This window comes from Apis laboriosa, unplaced genomic scaffold, assembly GCF_014066325.1.
Source record: "Apis laboriosa isolate Shangri-la unplaced genomic scaffold, ASM1406632v1 scaffold5_cov152, whole genome shotgun sequence".
Lineage (NCBI taxonomy): Eukaryota > Metazoa > Arthropoda > Insecta > Hymenoptera > Apidae > Apis > Apis laboriosa.
The window spans coordinates 2085069-2106684 of record NW_025223857.1 but is presented as its reverse complement, the minus strand read 5'-3'; the positions used below and the strand labels follow the sequence as shown (position 1 = coordinate 2106684).

Below are 21616 nucleotides of genomic sequence, written 5' to 3'. Positions count from 1 at the left end.
AAAAAAAAAAAAAAAAAAAAGAAAAAAAAAGAGAGAAAAAGAAAAAGAAAACATGAAAACGAAAGCTTCCGCGAACACTTATGTACAAGCGGCTTTCCTTCTTGTAATATCTAGTCTGTATATCATGGAGAAAGAATGGAATAATCACGCGAATAGTCACTTTTTACCTCGAAATGAAATTTCATTTTCGATTCGGAAACTTTCTCGCACGCTCCGCGAAACATTCCTGTTCGAGCAATGTTTCATGCGTTCATAATCGTAATTACGCACATATATACACATACACACACACACACATACATATAGACATACATATATATTTTTCATTCAAATTCCATTTAAATGAAGTCACTTTGTAATCGCTATTCTATTGTAATTGAAATGATGAAATCGATTTATTAAAAAATCAAGAAGAGATGAAACGCAAGAAGATGAAAAAAGATCAAGTATATTTCCGTAGAAATTGGCAAATATGATGACAAGAAAAATTGTTTCGATGATTGGTAATTAATTTTCTTTTCTTTTCTTTTTTTTTTTTTTTTTTTATATACAAGTTCGTTTATATTTTTTTCTTCTATTTCATTCCTCTTCCTTTTTTTTTCTCTTTTAACAATTGAATTATAAACGGTTGTACATCTTCGACTTGTCTTCTTTCGCGCATGAAATCATCTCGAACACGAATGTGACTGACACGTTCGTAACTTTTTTTTTATCTTTCGTCGCCTTGATGTAACACATTGTTCGAATTAAAAAGAAAAAAAAAAAAAAAAAAAAAAAAAAAGACAAAAGAAATGTTTTTTTTTTTTTTTTTTTTTTTGGAAAGAAACGTGGGCGGTCGAGAGCAAGGCGAGTATTAAATTAGCACAAATCGACACCTTGGCGATCAAAATCAATTTTCCGTGTTACGTTCGAGAGGATGAAAAGAAATTGAACCCACTTAGACGCTTACCAGGAGCACTTATAGTGTAAGAAATAATAAAAGTTAATAATAAAAAAAAAAATTGCTTTGACTCATGTTGATTGTTGTTGTTCTTTTTTTACTTTCATCACACGTCTCATCACCTATCGCGAGAAGAATTGAAGAATCATTATTTATATATATATATATATATATAAGACGAAGTGAAAAATATTAAATACAAATCGTTTCGTATCTAATTTGTGCAGAATTTTATTGTAATAAGATAGCTTTTTCTACACTGTTAGATTATGATTTTACGCTAAAGATTCGAGGGATCGTTTGAATCCTTTTTTTCGTTTTTGTTTCAGGATGCATCGAAAGGGCAAAAATACAGTTCTGCCTGCGATTGAAACGTATTTTTTTTTTTCTTTCTTTTTTTTTCTTTTTTCTTTTTTTTTTCTTTTTTCTCTTTTCTTTTTTTTTTTTTTTTCACCATAATTTCATAATACAACAAACAACACATGACACAAATTCATTTGAACTCGCAGGTAATTCAAGATTTTTTTTCAAAAGTATTATACACTTTTAATTCCCTTAAGGATCTAATCTAACGTATGAATCAAATGGAATTATAGAATTAAACGGAATAAAAAGTAAATTTCAATCGGTTGACAGAGATTTACGAACCGTTTTTAAGAGGAACGGTTTTAAGAGACGGAGATCACTAACCTCTCGGAAATAGTTAGTTGATCGCCCGCGAGAGCTCACACGCAGAGAAAAATCAGTATATCTTGAAGCGTTGCAGGCTGTGAAAAAATTTCGATCTCGATGCCATGGCAGTGACGATCCCGAGCATAGCTTGCCAACACGAGAGAGAGAAAGATTCTCGTGTGCATATCGTTTGTATCTACCGCTATACGTATACATATATATATACCTATACATGTATGTATGTATATATATATATATATATATGTATATGTATGTATATATATATATCGTATCGTTTAAACTCTGCATATTTTCATATATCTCATCAATTTATTATCTCTAGTAAATGTGAACGAAAAAAAGGGAAGAGAAAAGAAAGGGGAGAATTGACGGAGAAGCGCGTTGACCCGCAACACAGCATTTTTCTCTGAGAAAAAAAAATCTCTTCGAAACGAAGAAAATAAATTGACCGTTCATTCAAATTCACAAAAGGGTGCGTGTGTTTTTTTTTTTCTTTCTTTTTTTTTTATATAATATTTATCTCCACTCATTATCTCGCCATTCTTTCTCGTTTTAAAACTATTTTTTGTCGCTTAAAATCTACAAAGGGGCGCCAGCGCCCCGGGAATTGCACGCTCCTGAACGTGCGTATATCGTTTCTTTTTTTTTCTCTTTTTCTTTTTTTTTTTTTTTTTTTTTTTTCGTTTCATTTTTCTTTTACTTTCCCTACTCTGGATATAATTGATATATAACACTCGCGCTACTACTCGTACTGTTTTCATTACGCTTTTAATAATGTACTGCATTATCGTCGTAGCGTGATAACGTTATTGTTCGTCGTTGTTATCAAATGTATACAAGAAGTCGTATAGCACGACAATGACAAAACAATTGGAGAGGAAGGGAGAATGGATCTTTTTTTTCTAGATGTATCCCGTGAGGGATTCTGATCGAAAAATTAATAGAAATTTGAATAAACGTATTGTTATTCATTCAGAAGAGGATTATGTTTCTTTTTTTTTTTCTTTTTTTGTTTTTGGAAATTTTATGCTATGATATGAGGTTGTTTACAAAGATTGTTCAAAAAGTGAAAGTGCAACTGCAACAGATACTTTATATACATAGATCCTATATTCCCTTCTCTCTCTGTTGGTAAAAATGTGATAAACAGTGTTTATCCTCCGTTATAATAACAAATTGGTAATAGTACTTTCAACAGGGAAAAGAGAGTTGTATTGCCGTTGTATAAAACTGTAGTGTTCACGTTTAAAAATGTTTCCTTGTTTTCCAGGAAGAATTCCATCAACGAACAAATATTGCTAACAAACAATTCATCGAACGGACAACCTTATCGATCGATCTCGCGCGCCTTCCAATTGGATTTTGAATGATGATAAAAACGTGGTCGGGCGGCGAACGTTACAATAAGATCTCGATATATATATATTCGATATATATATATCGAAGTCGATCGAAAGGGATGTCGGACAAGAACCGTTCGTAAAAATTGCTAAAAAGTATCTAGCAATAGTAGTACAGACATTCATTTTCGAACGAATTATTGGACTCGTGTTATTAATCCAGCACATTAATGAGAATAAGATACACGATTTATCGTGTTTTTTTTTCTTTTTCCTCGTATCGTGAAAAGGAAAAAGGTTCGACGACGGATCGCCACCAATCCTTCAACAAACGAACGACACAGTCTAAACCGCTGTAAATAGTAGACAGAGGGCCACAAAGGGAAATATCTACGACAAGAGGTAGGAGATCTTCTCTTCTTCTTTTTTTTCTTCTTCTTCTTCTTCTTCTTCTATTCGTCGACCAGCTCCCAGAGCATGAGAGCTGCGTCGGTCCCACCGACGGTCACCACGTTCTGATCGTTGTAAAGAAATCTGGCACAAGCCACCAGAGAGCTGTACACCTTTTCCTCGATATACTCGGCCTTAGCACTGGTGCACGGATACCTGAAAAGCCTCAGGTAGCCTTCCGCGTCGCCGCTCACCAACATGTCGTGCGCCGCCGATCGACTCGACGTCGTTAAAACGGTCGTTAACGGGTAATAACGATTATTCCACATTCCTGCGTCGAGAACGATAAAGAATTATTTCACCTCTCTCTCTCTCTCTCTCTCTCTCTCTCTCTCTCTCTCTCTCTCTCTCTCTCTGTGTGTGTGTGTGTGTGTGTGTGTGTGTGTGTGTGTGTGTGTGTGTGTGTGTGTGTGTGTGTGTGAAATTTTATAACGGTTCGTTTTTTTTCTGTTATGTAGCACGTTCACACTTGTTCGTCCACACTTACCGGACACCATGTATCCAACCATGCAATTGTGGGTATACCATTTCACGTCCTTCATCACCAACGGACTCTTTTCGGATGACAACGCTTTCACGTCCCCTGAGAAATTTATTATTATTACTATTATTATTATTATTGTTATTGTTACTGTTATTATTATTGTTATTATTATTATTGTTATTATTATTATTATTATATTTTTTTTATGTTATTGCATCGAGGAGAATATCGAGAATTGATTGATCTCGTTTGTTGAAACGTGAAAGAAAGAAAGAAAGAAAGAAAAAGGGAAAAAGTTACAAAATACTAAATCGTAGTCCTGGGTAACCGTTTGAAGGAATCTGCTGTCGGAGCTCCAGTCGAGCTGGACCAACGGTTGCGTCCCGCGGATTTTGTTGCTCTTCTTGTACGAGAATCCGTCTCTGGACACTCTGAACAGATACACGCTACCGTTCTGAGAGCCCATCGCAACGATTTCACCCGCTGAACAAACAAAAGTGAGGTTATGTTATAATTTATGATCGACGTAAGAAATAAAGAATAAATCGTATGTTTTATGTTTTACTTGGATTGTAGCCAATGCACGACAAGGGCGAGCCGCAGACCCTGAGGGTTGCCACAGCCGCCCCTGTATCAGCGGCAAGCACCAAAAGATGACCTTCCGAAGAGCCGGCAGCAAGAGCGACCCCGAAAGGATGGAAAGCTATGCAAATACACTCGAAACCGACCTAAGAAGGAAAAGAAGAACAAGAATAAGAAAAAGAAGAAGAAGAAGAAGAAGAGGAAGAACAAGAAGAAGAAAAAGAAAAAGAAAAAGAGGAAGAAGAAAAAAAAGAAAAAAGAAAAAGAAAAGGAGGAAGAAGAAGAAAAAGAAGAGGAGAAAGAAGAGAAAAAAGAAGAGGAGAAAGAAAAAGAAAAAGAAGAGGAAGAGGAAGGAGAAGAAAAAGAAAAGGAAAAAGAAAAAGAGGAAGAAGAAGAAGAAGAGGAGGAAGAAGAAGAAAAAAAACAGGAGGAGAAAGAAGAAGAAAAAGAAAAAGAGGAAGAAGACAAAGAAAAAGAAAAAGAAGAGGAGGAAGAAAAAGAAAAAGAGGACGAAGAAGAAGAAAAAGAAAAGGAAAAAGAAAAAGAAAAAGAAGAGGAGAAAGAAGAAGAAAAAGAAAAAGAGGAAGAAGAAAAAGAAGAAGAGAAAGAAGAAGAAAAAGAACAGGAGGAGAAAGAAGAAGAAAAAGAAGAGGAGAAAGAAGAAGAAAAACAAAAAAGAGGAAGNAAGAAGAAGAAAAAGAACAGGAGGAGAAAGAAGAAGAAAAAGAACAGGAGGAGAAAGAAAAAGAAAAAGAAGAGGAGAAAGAAAAAGAAAAAGAAGAGGAGAAAGAAGAAGAAAAAGAAGAGGAGAAAGAAGAAGAAAAATAAAGAGGAAGAAGAAAAAGAAGAGGAGAAAGAAGAAGAAAAAGAAGAGAAGGAGGAGAAATTTTGGTACCTGAGTCGTCCAGAGGAGTTTGTGCCTGCGCCAAAGAGCGATATTCTTGTCGTGGCCGGCGGTGGCGAACACCTCGTCGTCAGGGTGAACAGCGAGGCCCCACAACTGTCTCCCATGCCCGAACACGACCTGGTTGAACCTTCTCTGAAGGGATCCTTCCAAAATATTGTTTCTTGTCGTGCCCACGTAAATATTCCCATCGTTCCTCCCAGGCCTCTGGGGATAGATGCTGCGCACACCCCCAACCGCCTCCGGCAACTGCAACGTCCGCAGTTAATCCAATTTAACACCACCGACACTTTCGATTCCTATGGATCTATTTTATACACGCACACACACACACACACACACACACACACACACAGTCGCGCGTACTTTCGTATCCGTGATACGTTTGTAATTCTGCAGGGAATCCCAGGCGGCGATCTTCCGGTCCTTCTCACCGCCGGAGAGCAACGTCCCCTCCGACAGCATGACGAGGGAGCTGATACCTTTGTTGTGCGCCTCGAATTCCATACGGACGAAGTAAGCGCCATCAGCGTCCACCGAGTAGACGGTGATGAAACCGTCGCTGTCCGCTGTCACAACATCCCCGTCCTGTTCAAATTGGATGCTGGTCACGTGCGTGCGGGACGGCTTAAACGGAGAGGGAGAGAGAGAAAGAGAGAGAGAGATAGATAGATAGATAGATAGATAGAGAGATAGATAGAGAAAGAGAGAGAGAGAGAGAGGGGGAGAAAGAGAGACAAGAGAATCGATGAGATAATTCCGTGTATTGGAAAAAAAAAAAAGAACGTGACGTTTATGATTAACTTACAGGTTTGATGATATCCGTCCTCTCGAAGAAACCGTCTTTACGCCTGTTCCAAAACGTCAAGTGGCCCCGACCGTGAGTGATCAGAAGGTTGTCGTCGAGGGGATGGAAAGCTGCCCCCGTCAAATCCTCCTGCATCGTCTGCGACAATTGTGACAACTGTTAACTATGTCGTTCTATGAACGATAAAGATGATTGGAGGGGAAAAAAGCTTACCGCCACTTTACCCAACAAATGGCCCCACTGCCATTGCCACACGGAGAGTATCGCCTCTCTACCAGCGTCGACCGCTAACACGTAACTACCCCCGTTCTGTAAACAAATGTGAATTATTATTCGAAAATTTTTCTCCTCGATGTATTATTATATTATTTCTTGAAATTCTCTCGCGAGTAATATGAATAATAATTCTTTTTTTTTTTTTTTTTTACCAGCTGCGAGAACGCTAAAGCGGAGACGCCCATCTGGAACTCGGTCATTCCGAACACGTACAGCGTGAGCAAAGTCTCTGTTGACCATATGCGGACGTGAGGTTGCGCTTTTCTGTGCCTCCCGGCTTTTTGCCCAGACGCAACGAGTTCTCTGCTCGGATGAACCTGTGTATACCACACGCATCGAACGAACAAACGTTATTATAATCGTTTTCCTTCCCTTCTTTCAACATACACTTACCATAATAATAAGTATTCTTTATAATAACTTTATAAAGAATATTTTTATATTTTATAATATCTTTATAATAAATATTCTTTATAATATCTTTATGAAGAATATTTTTATATATATTTTACAGTATCTTTACAATACACAATCTTTATAAAGAATATTTTATATATTTTATAGTATCTTTACAATAAAATATCATTTCTTTATTAAGATTCTTTCTTTCTCTAATTCAAAGCTCTCCCAACAACATGGATATGGTACTATATTATACAATCTTTATAAAGAATATTTTTATATATATTTTATAGTATCTTTATAATATACAATCTTTATAATAACTTTATAAATATTTACAAGATAAATATTTAGAAAATATCTACATTTTTATATTTATATATTTTATAGTATCTTTACAATAAATATTCTTTATAATATCTTTATGAAGAATATTTTTATATTTTATAGTATCTTTACAATAAATATTCTTTATAATATCTTTATAAAGAATATTTTATATATTTTATAGTATCTTTACAATAAAATATCATTTCTTTATTAAGATTCTTTCTTTCTCTAATTCAAAGCTCTCTCAACAACATGGATATGATACTATACTATATAATCTTTATAAAGAATATTTTTATATATATTTTACAGTACCTTTACAATAAATATTCTTTATAATATCTTTATAAAAAATATTTTTATATTTATATATTTTATAGTATTCTTTATAATATCTTTATGAAGAATATTTTTATATATATTTTACAGTATCTTTACAATACACAATCTTTATAAAGAATATTTTTATATATATTTTATAGTATCTTTACAATATACAATCTTTATAATAACTTTATAAATATTTAGAAGATAAATATTTAGAAAATATCTATATTTTTATATATTTTATAGTATTTATATATTTTATAGTATCTTTACAATAAATATTCTTTATAATATCTTTATAAAGAATATTTTATATATTTTATAGTATCTTTACCATAAAATATCACTTTATTAAGATTCTTTCTTTCTGTAATTCAAAGCTCTCCCATGGACAACATGATACTATACTATACCTCCATGCATGTGATATCCTCCGTATGGCCGACATAGTGCCGTTGTGCATTTTCCTCTCGGTCGAAGAGAACAGCCACGGCAGCGACGTAGTACAACAATTCACCGCTAGGCAATACCCAGAGGTTTCGCCGGGTATCGGTGCCCCGATAACCGTAAACCCACTCGAGTTGCAGCTTCTTATCGGGGGGAGAATTGTCTACGGGCGGCAGGTGGGAGGGGGGATAGAACGATCTTCTCAACCCTCGAATGGTCACTCTTGCTGGCTCGTCCCTCAACACCTCCACCACGCTGTAATCTGTTATTATATAACAACACGTTGCAAAGTACAATTAACAATTAACAACGATTATAATTAATAATAAATATAATTAATAATTAGATAATTAAAGAAGAGATAATTAAGAATGAAGATAAATGAGAAGATATATATGTATATATATATATGTATATATAGAACCGTTTACTCGGACGACGTCTGAGTCAGGGGCGTACAAAGCGCGGGGCCTGCTTTTGCTACGGGCGCGCCTTTGGCGACCGATGTCCTCGACCACTGTAGACGGTCCTCGCGATCTCGACCTCCTCGCCGGGGACGCTGACACGCCGCCCACCATGCTCATCCCCGACCCGGTACCCAGATAAAATGTGTCCACGTCGGCGAATTCGTTCCTCAACTGGGAGAAACTTCTTACCTGTCGATACCAGTTTTATTAATTGTATTATCACTTATATTGATATTCGATTTATGAATGAATATATTTTTCAGGTGTTTGGAGGGGTATACTCATCCGTGACGTGTGTATATATATATACATATATTATACGAGGTGGTAAATATAAGGAGAGGGTAAATGCTCGGGGTAAGGAAGAAAATTGGTCGATTTGAAATTCATATTCGCATTTCCCTCGCGACCCAGTTTACACGACCCAATATTTACAATCGTGCGATCCATAAAAGAATAATAACAGGGATAATTTTCTTCGTATCGAAAATACGAATTTTGTTTCCGTTTCTTTTTTTTTTTTTTTTTTTATCTAGGAATATCATTCCTAGAGGAATTAATGATCCAACGAATGTGGTGATGGTGAAAATTTCGAATAATTATCGTCACCTCTCTCCCCCCTCCCCGCCCTCCTTCCTCCCACTATCGCATGCATATTTATGGACAAACATTATTCAAGCGGATTTTATAAGCCGAGCCAATGTCTTCGATTTGCATAAATCGCTGATAAACTTTTCGACTCGCCCACGTTTCACGTGGTTATTCACGAAACCGTGGGCCAATCGATCGATCTCACCGTACGTCACCACGTCCACCAATTTTCAAAACGAATTATCAATATTCATATATTTGGTATTTCACGTATATATCATGGAAAAAAATTATTATTCATAGCCTCACCTCTTGACCTGAAACCGTGAACATCCTCTTGGCCCCGTTCATCTTCAACACTTGTCCAAGGTCTTCCAACACCTCCTCGAATGGTTGCGAGGTGCGAAGGTTCAACAAAACTCGACACTGACGTTTCGATTAAATTTATATATGAGAATATTATACAATCATATATATATATATATATTTCTTTTTAACCGTAAATATCCCTCCTTTTTACCTGCACGGTATGGTCGTGGTTGTTAACGATTCGTATGACGCGTCCCGAGGAAGGTTTTCCACCGCCAGGAGGTGGTGCCTCGTCGGTGATGGAAGCCTTCCTGCCGAGGCTTGCCACTGCCGGCGGCCTGCTCTGCCATCCACCCGCTCCCCCGCCTCTGCTACCTCCTCCGCCTGTCGGGCTCGTGTACCAGGTGTTGCTCTTCTTCCCGTAGCTGGCCGGCTATTTATATATCATTATTTATTATATATTATTATTATTATTATTATCATTATTATATAATAATAATAGTAATATATAATAATATAATATATAATAATTCATCGTTAAATGGAATGATATAGGCAAGTTACGATATAACGCTTTTCTATATTCGAATATAGAATATATATATATATATATATATATGTTTATTAATTGTTTCAGAGGTAGGACCTGCAGCATGTCGGCCGGCAGCGATATGACTTCGAAGGAGTCGCTCATCAACACGACGAAACTGTCGCAATCCTCCAGGAATTTTGGGCCGCGGGAGTCGAGGTCAGAGTCGCTGTACGAGTCCGATTTCTCCCCGTAAGCGGCGTAGTCCGGCTCCAAGTCCGAACGGGACGAGGAACTTGCCGACTCAATGGTGGACCTGTATCACTTTCGTGCGGCCTCGAAACAGGGACGGCAACGGGACGCGGTTCCCCCCGTTTCGATTAAGACGATTAAATTTTTATTGTGCCTCGTCTCCCATTATTTCATCACTTTCGTCGCACTTCTTTTTCTCTGACAACGGCAATTATTTTCCTCAATTATTGTACAGTTGAAGAAGAGGACAGAATATTTTTTATTTTTTTTTTTTTTTTATTTTTAGATGATTTTTGATTATTTGTTCAACCGCGCAGAATTGGCAATCTCTCGTTTGAGAGAGACAGAGAGAGAGAGAGAAAGAGAGAACCGGAAAGCTTGTGTAGACAAGGAGTAGCTCTCGTTTCGGAACGAGAAGAACGTCTCACGACAGTGCAACCGCGACTGTGTTCGATGGACAACTGGAGGCGGGGTATTGGGTTGGAGAACCAGCCCCCTGGCTGCAACATCCCCTACCCTCCCTCTCCGCTTTCGAGGAGAGCCATCGTGTCTCAAGGCCAAACCAGCCAGCCCATTTCATATGTATAGCGCGACACGTAAGCTATTGGTCAAAAGTTTGGAATTTCGTCGAAATCAATGGAGCAGGAAATTCAATGATTTTGAATATTGGAATTTTGGGATTAAAATTTTCATGTTCTAATTGTTTTTATGGATCTTGCACATCCATAAGGTAATGCTCGACAAGTACACTATTTTTTTCCTTTTTATCTTCATCTCATATATATATATATATATATATATATGTATATATATATATATGTATGTGTGTGTGAAATGCTTTATGTAACAAGGTTCTGCATACACATTAATTTTCTTAATATAGTTTCAGCATTTTGATGTGGTTTCTTCCATGGATAAAGTGATAGCAAATTACACAAATGGACAATTGAATGAAAGGATTGATGGACATGTGTTAATCAGGATAGAAGATAAGATTGAGAGGGAGATTATTTTTTTTTTTTCATGGAACTGGTTCGACCTCTTCGTGGAAAGTAGTATTACGTTGGATTGATCATACCTGTTCACTGTAAAGGGTCAATATTCAAAATAAAGCAGGGAGGTGGGAAAAAGAAATATCTTGTAACGAGGCTAATGGCTTCCAATAAACTTATGAATTCAAAACACGCACACTGTAGCCGGCAGAATGCCAGAGATTCGATGACCTTGCAATAATTTGCTATACTTGCAGATCTTTCCACACTTATCAATGACGAGTAATAATAATTTTATAAAATCAAACGTTTGCCATATAGAATCATTTCTGTTATGGTATCCGATTTTTTTTTTTTTAAATTAAATTAAATTGAACGAGAGATTCCTCATTGAAGGGTAGCCTCGGATCGACCAATACCAGCTCATCCTCGTGCAGTTGCAATGCGATGCCAGCTTTGATGGGATTGGTATGATAATGTGAGCATAGATTAACACAGGGTGAAGGTCAAACGACACTCTCAGACTCACACAAGTCGAGCAACCCTTCCGGTAATGCACCCCCTGTGACGTAAGTTTAACCCTTACTCCGTGTTTTTCAAGCCTTTCTTTTTATTGCCTTATATATTAAATAAAGAAGATAAATAGTTCGAAAGGTGAATACGTTTAAAAATTTCAGAAGGGTGGGATCGAAGACAATTCGAGCTCGACATTGTGAGTGAGACAATTCTTCTTAATGGACTCGAGGCACGAGTTTCCAGAGAAGATAGAACGTCAATTTTTTCTTTTTCTTTTTTCTTTTTTTTCCTGTATATACGAAATAACTTCGAATCGAGAAGTAAATGGATCCCATTCAATTGAATTAAAAATCAGAAAAAGTAACAACTGTCATTCATTCTGACATAACATTGAAAATTATTATTCAAAGGTTATTTTAATAAAGCAATATTGGTGTAATTTTCACCTATGAATATTTTTCATATCGAATCCATTAAATTTCTGTTCAAGGATCTCTTTGTCGTAAGAGCCTTTCGCCTCTTAACTCGTGACTTACATCAACGGCAATGCCAGAAACGATCAACTTGGTTCCTGCAATCTGATCAACCGCCTGAACAAGCCAAGAAATCACGAATCTAGAATCCCTTTAATCAAAATTATCACGAGAACGGCAAAGCCCACGAAAACTTTCTATTAATAAATCACGAGCTAAAAATACAACCCTGTCCACCCACGTCATAGGATATATATATATATATAATGCACTTTATATAATGCAATTTAAGGGAAGACATATTTCTTTCCCCCCTCCCAATGAAATCTAGAAATACAAATATAAAAATATGATATCGGAAATATAATGTAGTCATAAAAATGGGGCATCTTGCAAGATTTGGATAAATGTAAAAATATAAATTGGAAGAAGTGGAAAAGAATAGAAGAAGAAAAAAAAAAGAGAAGAAGAAAGAAGAAAGTCCATTCACGAGAAGAGGTGCGGCTTTGTTATTTAATTTATGAGCATTCTCCCTATATAAATTACGATTCGCGGAACTGGCCTCGCAGCACGTGTTGGTCATCATATGAATATACACGTTTGTTGTGCAAGGCCAAGGTCACGGTGCAACAATCTTCCGGCTGGTTGGTACGTGATCGAATGCAAGGCGCAACAAAAGTACGCGTGGGTGCACCCTCTTGGGTTCACCATGGGTGCTACAACCCTTAACCTTTTCACGCATTTACTCATTCGGTCATGCACCCCCCTTATGTTGACTCAACCTTGTCGGCGCAACAACTCGTATGATATTTATTTATTAAATCCCCATTTTTCCCCATAATTCATTATGTATAAAAGAAGGGAGATTTTCTTATTTAATTTCTTTTTTTTTTTTCTATATAACTTTTATTACCCTTTTAATTTCAATAATTTATCACGATGTCGTCTTTTCCACGAGAATTAAAATTTTCTTTCTTGTACAAGTTGGAATGGATTATTACAACCAGTAAGGTGAATATCCTCGTTGAACGTTTACCTTGATGATGATAAGGTAAGGATCGAGACCGTCCAAAGAACTCGGTGTACACCAACCCTTAACCTTTTGCGGCAGGTCACTCGGTATAAATTATCATCTGTGCACGGATTCGAGTGATTTAACACGCGACCGAACCGGTTTAATTAGAAAGAAAGGGTAATTATCATTTTCGGTACGTTGTTCACCTTCCTTCCTTTTTTTTTTTTTTTTTTTTTTTTTTTTTTTTCTATTGCGACGTAAATTTATATCGCGAGAGAAAGAGAAAAATGTATATTTGCGACACAAGGTGTACAACGGCGCATATACATTTAATTGGCCAAAGTGATAAGGCGCCAGTTGCACCGATAAGCACCGATTAATTCGACCGGTCCAGTTAACATTTTTCTTACTTTCCTTCCTTATCACGCGATCTTTAGCGCAACCACTGATCTTTCGAGTATGATTTCGTTATTAGTTTCGTGCAAGATAGATGTTGATATAAGAATTATTTATTATATAAAGTGTAAAAGTCTTTCGTGCGTTAAGAATTAACGAACATACGTATTTTTCGTATATCACGTTGGATTTAAAACACGATGCATATAATAAAAAATATAGAAATCATCGTTGAATCGTCATTGAACGAATACAATTTGTTAATACGAAGTTCCTTCCTCCTATTTTATTTGATTTAAATTCCAATTTAAATCACTATAGAAAGTGAATTATTCTTCAACTTGGGATCCAAAAACTAAGGTTAGGTTTATTAAGGTTTAAGAAAAAGAAATTCCTTTCCTGAGTAAAAAAAAACGTAATAAAGAATCGCCTTTATTTTTGTATCTTTCCACGTTTAGATTAGAAATCAGGCGATGTCGCTTATGCATGCAAGAAGAAGTTGAAATCCCGTATATCGGCATATATTACAGAAGGTGCGTGACGAGCGAGCGAGTAGAAAGGGGGAGAGGGGGGGGGAAGTGTAAAACACAGGGTAGTTGTCCTGCGAACGTTCTGCGACAAGCGTAGCAGCCAAGCGGTCTGGTTAAAAGGCAACGAATGCCATACAGACGGGATGCCGCAGTGATTTACATATCGGGGTATATACACGGTATTCACGTGTGGAGAAAACGTGTGTGGAGTTTGTAGTACGCACAGGAGGAGGGAGGAACGGGAGGGAGGGTAGGATCGGGTAGGTAGGTTTTCCCGAAACACTCTACTCTCTCTCTCTCTCTATCTATCTATCTATCTCTCTAATCGATCCTTACCGAAATTCATTTGTTTCGAATTCAAACCTCATACATATTCAGCGTGACAACCGGCGATAAATGATCGCCGTGGATTACACAATGCGAAGCAGGGAAACACGAATCTGCGTATTTCGTGACAGATGGGAGCTTGAACGGGAAAGAAGAGAGAAAGAAAGTAAAAGGTGACGTTTTTCAATTCCTCTCGTTCGATTCCGCGTGGGATAAATAATAATATTTTTAATTTTAAGAATTTTGTTACTTTATTATATTCGATCTTTTAGTTTTTTACGAAATTTCTGATTCTGATTCGACGACGAGAGAGGGCAGGAGTCTCGATGGAAAATTTTGCTCACTAGCGAACTCTATAGTCTCGGTTTTGGGATCAGATCGAATGGCCGCGTAATTAACTTCGATAACTTCGAGTATATCGCTCACAGGATCGACGTAATAATGTCAATTAAAGTGGATTGCCGTCAGTCATGCAGCTCGAAGTAAGAAGAACGGAAAACAACAAGCATCTAAGAAAAAAAAATTGGAACGAGAATATCGAAAAAATTTACGAGCTTAAAAGGGATTTATCGTCGCAAATATTTTCCATCCACCTTTCTCGCTTCCCTTCCGTTCCCCTTCGCCGAGCACATGCAATTAATCTGCAACCAAGCATGCAATACGTTGGTCGGCTCAAAAACCGATAAGAAGAAAATGGCGATATTTGGTTCACCGAGATTATTTATCGAAACCCTTTTTTCTTTCCTGTCATGCGCTCCTTGAATTATTCTCGCGTGAAACGTTAAAAAGAAAAAGAAAAAGAAAAAGAAACGCAACGACGATCGCGTTTTATGTAACAACGATTTTAAGAAAGGTATTCTTCGTAATTCCGTGATGTATGTAGGCCAGATACGTGCAAGTTTCTGTCTGCCGTTCGAGTTCGTGACATATCACGTTGGAGGGTGGCTGACACGAATTTTAGACCACTCGACAATTATTTCTTACGTGAACGTAAGTTAGCTATAATATCGTTTATGAACTTACAGAGAACGTAAAAACGTGTGCACAGTCGGTAAGTGTAACCGACAGGAGGAGGGGAGAAAGAAAAGAGGACTCGTTATCGCGGCGAAGTCAGGCGCGATATGAAAATGAAGAACAAAGTTGGAACGTGCGTGACGGATCGTCCCCACGTTTAACATGCCATAGGTGATTAAAAAAGAAACAATCGCTGGCGATCGTTCAGCCGCACGTGAAACACTGCTTGAAAGACAGGTATATATTGGTTTTTATTGCTAACTTATATGACGACCGTGGAATTAATCACAGTACAATCAATAATATAAAAAACGGTGTATAATTCTAGATAGAAATCTTTGTAATGATAAGGCAAACTAATAACGTAACTTATATTTTTTTTAGAAAAAAGAAAAAGTTTAATCTTTGTAATTTGTAATTTGATACGTTATTTACTTTTTAATGACTAGGCTAAATAATTGGGGAGCAAAAAATAAATGAAAGTAAAAGGTTGGAGAGAAAACAAAAAAATAAAAAACGTTTGCGAATAATACTGCACACAGAGACTGAGCAACGGTTAAGCAGTGACGGAGACATCGATGCCCGGATTGGTCATTTGTTCCACGTCACTGTCACGTGTCCAAATCTTTCGATCGCTCGATCACTCGATATATCGATGGCATCGAGTTTCGATACAAACGCTTGTCACGTGTGTATATTACGTACGTATTGCTACGGGGAGTTTGCAGTAGTAATAAACTGTTACTTCCGACCGCAGTAGTAACGCCGTTGCGAGAGACGGTCAGAACATATAATTGATTGCATTAACTCACAGCCGGCTATAATCGACGCTATATCTTCCTCGCCGCTTCCATTATCCCGAAACATTAATTTTTCATAGTGCCATACCTCTTTATTCTGTGCCATTATTTCGTTACAATTTGCGAGTGCAATCGTATAAATTACTTAAATCGTAACCGTCATTGCTCCCACCGTTTAAATATTTACATCGTTACGTTTTGCAGGGAAAAGGAGTGAAATTTTGTCAGTTTGCCTGCCGTCAAGAATCCAAACGACGGAACGCAGTTTGTGAATTGTCCGTGTGAGAACCTGTTTATTGATCCCTTGCGGGGCTGACCAACGGTCAATGAGATACGGTCTCTCTCCCTTGCTACCTGCCCTACGACTCGAGAGCCCTGCATCGGTCTCCTTAACGGAAATACGAACCTATTCTCCCTCCCCACCATTAACCCTCACGCTACATCGTGATTCATGCGTCTTCAGAGAAATTACACACACACATATATATATATGTATTCTTATATTATATATATTATTATATTATATTATATTATACATTATATATATATTCAAAGAATTAAAAAAGAATTGATTAAATTTTACAGAGAAGATCTAATAAGGATAGAAAATTGTATACACACCCAGAAAGGGGAATCAACGAACAAATTATCCAAATTATCCAACCCGGTTTTTAATCTACCAACCAAGATCAGAAGAGGGATAAGTTTTTTTGGCGTACAAGTAAATTGAAGTCATGAACGAGGTGAAGAAACCGAGGAATCCATTTTAAAGATACAATCGTTATACGAAGAAACGATGTATCGGTAATTTGGAGGAGGAGGATGCGAGTGTGCAGACGAGTGGGAGACGATAATGAGCAAAATATATAGGATATGCGTACTGTGAGCGAGAGAGAGAGAGAATGGAAACAGAAGAGGGTGGACTGGTGCGCAACCGCAAACCGCCAATTGGCCAGCCCTCTTTTCACCCCTCTCTCTGGCCAACCCTGTAGCGACACTTGCTCCCACTCTTCTTGCTCCACCGATACGCTCCCATCCCTACCACGAAATCGCGGATTCACATACACGAGACGTCCATCTTCCGTGCCACGTGGCTTTGGTAAACAATGGTCCAATTACACTGACATCAGAAATTCCACGATTCCGCGTTAAACAACATCGCGATATCGATCATATATCCCTTTATATTTCCCTTTCAATTTTAATATATAGTATTTGTCGTATTAAATTAATCTTAATCATCATTGATCAAATCTATCTCTCTTGAGATATACACGGGTCAAGGTAAGCCCTTATCATTCCATTCGGATATTATTGGTGGCGAGAATATATAATATAGGATATATGGGTCATGGGTGTGTGATTCTGGATCGGCATGCAAATAGGATTATATGTATATATATATATATATACAAGCTTTGACCACTTTGCCGGATTAAGGGTTGACCTGACACGAGACCACGATCGAAATAACGGGATCGTACACAAGGCGGGAAGGTAGAAACTGCGATGATATTGTATATCTGATATATATGTATATATATATATATATATATATATAAGGCTGGTCACACCTTAAAAGTTGGAAATCAGATTGGGGCGTGGGCCAGCCCTCGTGACGCAACGATAAACGATATCCAATTCTTCTTATCGGCACCTTCATAAAAATAATGAGAACACCCTCCAGGTGAATCGAACCGAAAGGTTTTCCCGTTAATTGGATCGTTTTTTTTCCAATCCACTCCTTTTTTTCTTTTTAAAATAACTTGTACATCTTGCGATCCACGTGTTGTGATAATTGATAAGGTAAAGTGAAATAATAATTTCATATAATACTCAGAAATAATTATTTCTCTTACTTCTTTTCTCTCTCTCTCTCTCTTTTTTTTTTTTCTTTTTCTTTTCAGGTAGATTGATGTTGCGTGCGGCCTTCTTAAACATCTGATCTGGGCCAGATACACACAAAAGTATTGTCAAGAACAATACAATGCGGTTTTGTTAATAAATCGCTTTAATCAGCTTATTTAAACCGCTCCCCTTTTGCTTAACTCCTTATAAATTGATATTATATTCATACGTATGCGCTATTAATTGTATGTATGTCACACACGCGGCAACAGCGCATTCATTTGTGGAGGTACGCGTTTGTGGAAAATGGCGTTACTTTCCTCGCAGTGCACAGGTTGTTGTAGCTCATGAATATTAAGTATACGCGTGTACGTGTGCATATACATCTCTCTGGTTCTCGTTTTAATTATACGACGACCACTCCCAAGTGAAAGATATTTACTTTTCGCAAGTCCTTGCTGAATTATCGCCGGCCTCTCTAATGAGATTGGCTCAATAGGAGAGGGGGCAGTTGTTACCATACCATACCGAGAGATTCGATCTACACACACATACACACACACGCGACGCCTTAAGGACCTTATTTCTTCTTCGTGCAATGTATCATAGATCGAACGACCCACTTTTCCAGTTAAACAATCTTTCCTTTTTCCCCTAATCTTAAACACCATAATATTTTTTTTTTTTTCGTCGATGGCGTTGCCAACAATTTTCAACAAGGTTTAAGATTTTATCTGAGCGTGTATTATCGATATTTATAAATAGAAACCACTCTCTCGCTCACCTTGAACGTTTTGTAGCTGGATACGACGTACGAGGCGCCGTCCTCGAGCTCGTCCAGGGTGAGCTTCCTGTCACCGTCCATGGAGAAGATGTGTCGCGCCCCTCTCGGGAGATCCATCCGCAGGGACAGCCTGTCCAGCAACGCCTCCAAGGAGCCGATGTCCCTTCCCGGTTTGAACCTTGGTACAAGAATATATATTTATATATTTATATATACTTTCAAATCATCGTCGTCGTATCTTCGTACGTAACAATAAGAATTACAAAATTCTTTTTAGTTTTACAAAAGCTTTCGAGACTCGTTGATGAAACGGAATCGAAATCGAAACGACGTTGATATAGACAAGTTTCACAGTGGATCCCATTCATATCGGGCCAAAATCAAGGTCGAAAGGGTGGAGAGTCCGCCACCTGCAGGTGCAAGGGTGAGCGAAAGAAAGATCTGAAGGTAAAGAGAAAGAGAGAAAGAAAAGAAGAGGAGGAAGAAAGGTTACTTAGGGGGGTTATTTACCTGAACTCGATACCAGGAAAATATGGGTCGCCATTTTTATAGAACGTGACTCTCCTGGCTCTCCAATAACCGAGGTTGTTGTATCTAGCGGGAGCCGGCTCGTGTCGGCTCTTAGGCCTGGTTAGCTCCGGCTGCTCCGGAGGCGGCATGCGGGGACTGGAGGGTCTGCTCTGCCTCCAAAAGCCGGCCATGCCGCCTCCACCCCCACCATCGCTCGCCACAACACCGCCACCGACCGCCTCCTGCGCCGTTCCACCCTCCACTTCCTCCTCCTCCTCCTCCTCCTCGTCCTCCTCCTCCTCCTCCTCCTGCTCCTCCTCCTCGTCGCTGCCTCGAGCGCCTCCACCAGGCATCGTCGAAGCCTCCGCGGGCGCCGTGGACACCGCCGCCCCTACTACACCGCTAGGTGTAGTTACTGTAGCTGAACCGGTTGATTCCTTTCCAGAGTTCTCGTTCTTCACCTCTCCCTCCTGCCCCTCCTTATTCATTACACCTGTTCATAAAAGGGAATGTAGTGAATTTTCTTCCCCCTTCTCTTCTGTTAATAATCATTTCAATTGAAATTTTCTCTTTCCAACGTCTCCTCTTTTAAAAATCCTACTTTTAGCTTCATATATATTTTCCTTTTATCTCTGTTTAATTTATAACGTTATAATTATAATTTATGGCTTCATGAATTTCAAGCAGAGCAAGATAAGATTAATCTTCCATCTGTTTCAGAAATATTTTCTTCAATTGAAACAAATTTTGAAAGACAATTTCAATTTTCTCTTTCCAACGTCTCCTCTTTTAAAAATCTTTTAGCTTCATATATATTTTCCTTTTATCTCTGTTTAATTTATAACATTATAATTATAATTATAATTCATGAATTTCAAGCAGATAAGATTAATAAGATTAATAAGATTAATCTTTCATCTGTTTCAGAAATATTTTCTACCCTTCTCTATTGTTAATATAATAATCATTTCAATTGAAACAAATTTTGAAAGAGAATTTTCCCTTTCCAACGTCTCCTTTTTCAAAAATCTTGTTTTTAACTTCATATATATATATATATATATATATATATTTTCCTTTTATCTCTGTTTAATTTACAACGTTATAATTATAATTTATGGTTTCATGAATTTCAAGCAGAGCAAGATAAGATTAATCTTTCATCTGTTTCAGAAACAGGGATCATATTTTCTTCCCCCTTCTCTTCTGTTAATATTCATTTCAATTGAAACAAACTTTGAAAGAGAATTTTCCCTTTCCAACATCTCCTCTTTTAAAAATCCTACTTTTAATATATACATTTTCCTTTTATCTCTGTTTAATTTATAACATTATAATTATAATTTATGGCTTCATGAATTTTAAGTAGAGCAAGATAAAATTAATCTTCCATCTGTTTCAGAAACGGGGTATTTACAGGTCATAAGAGGTATACCGTCTTTTTAACCCTCTTTTGCACTCCAGGCCTTCGCTCGGTCGAACCAGCAACTCCAGACTCAGGCTCAAAAGAGCCTGAGTAGTAAAGAGCTTAGGAAACGATATATGAAACTATTTATGAAAAACTATTTATTAAACTATATATTATTTATATATATATATATTTAACTATTTATGAAACGATACTCTAAAAAATCAAACATAAATAAATATTGTCGTCGTTCAAGTTGCCAATCCTCGACAAGAGTGGAGAGTCATCGCTGGAGTCAACTCAAGTGGTGACCGAGAGTCACCATTGGAGAGCAAAGGGTTAATAAGGATGATCTGTCTGATGCGAATCTGGTTGCGAGATAATTAGCTCTCTCTCACCTGGCACCGAGCTGGTGGTTGGGCCGGCTCCACCACCAGCCTCGCTGCCGCCACCCACGCTTCCGTCGCTCGCTGCCTCCTCGACCTGCCCCAGGCTGGAGCCGGCACGCAAACTCGACTGATTTTCAACGGCGATCATCGGCGCAAGGCCGCCACTTTCTGCCTTCTCTCTCTCTCTCTCTCTCTCTCTTTTCCTCTTTCTCTCTCTCCGCCTTTTTCACCGACGATCCTGTGGAAGANTCTCTCTCTCTCTCTCTCTCTCTCTCTCTCTCTCTCTCTCTCTCTCTCTCTCTTCCTCTTTCTCTCTCTCCGCCTTTTTCACCGACGATCCTGTGGAAGAAAAAAAAGAAACATTTTTCCCAATTTCTTTTTTTTTTTAGAATGTGCTTTCAAATTAATGGACTATAGAATCCATTAATAGAAGGAAGAAAAAAAGAAATGTTTTTCTTTCATCCCAATTTCTTTTTTTTTTTT

At 37.7% G+C, this 21616-nt stretch overlaps 1 protein-coding gene across 1 annotated transcript; it reads right to left on the bottom strand.

Moving 5' to 3' along the window:
- Positions 1–1146: 1146 nt before the first annotated feature.
- LOC122718221 (echinoderm microtubule-associated protein-like CG42247) lies at positions 1147–19573 on the bottom strand. The gene is made up of 15 exons (XM_043943077.1): positions 19337–19573; positions 18827–19004; positions 9562–9783; positions 9351–9467; positions 8408–8639; positions 7950–8245; positions 6630–6794; positions 6415–6510; positions 6202–6339; positions 5760–6020; positions 5385–5642; positions 4473–4635; positions 4208–4390; positions 3911–4006; positions 1147–3694 (listed from the first exon to the last, which is right to left on the bottom strand). The coding sequence occupies exons 1-15, from the start codon at positions 19525–19527 to the stop codon at positions 3426–3428; spliced, it is 2865 nt and encodes a 954-aa protein (XP_043799012.1). The 5' UTR covers positions 19528–19573; the 3' UTR covers positions 1147–3425.
- Between the last annotated feature and the right edge of the window lie 2043 nt (positions 19574–21616).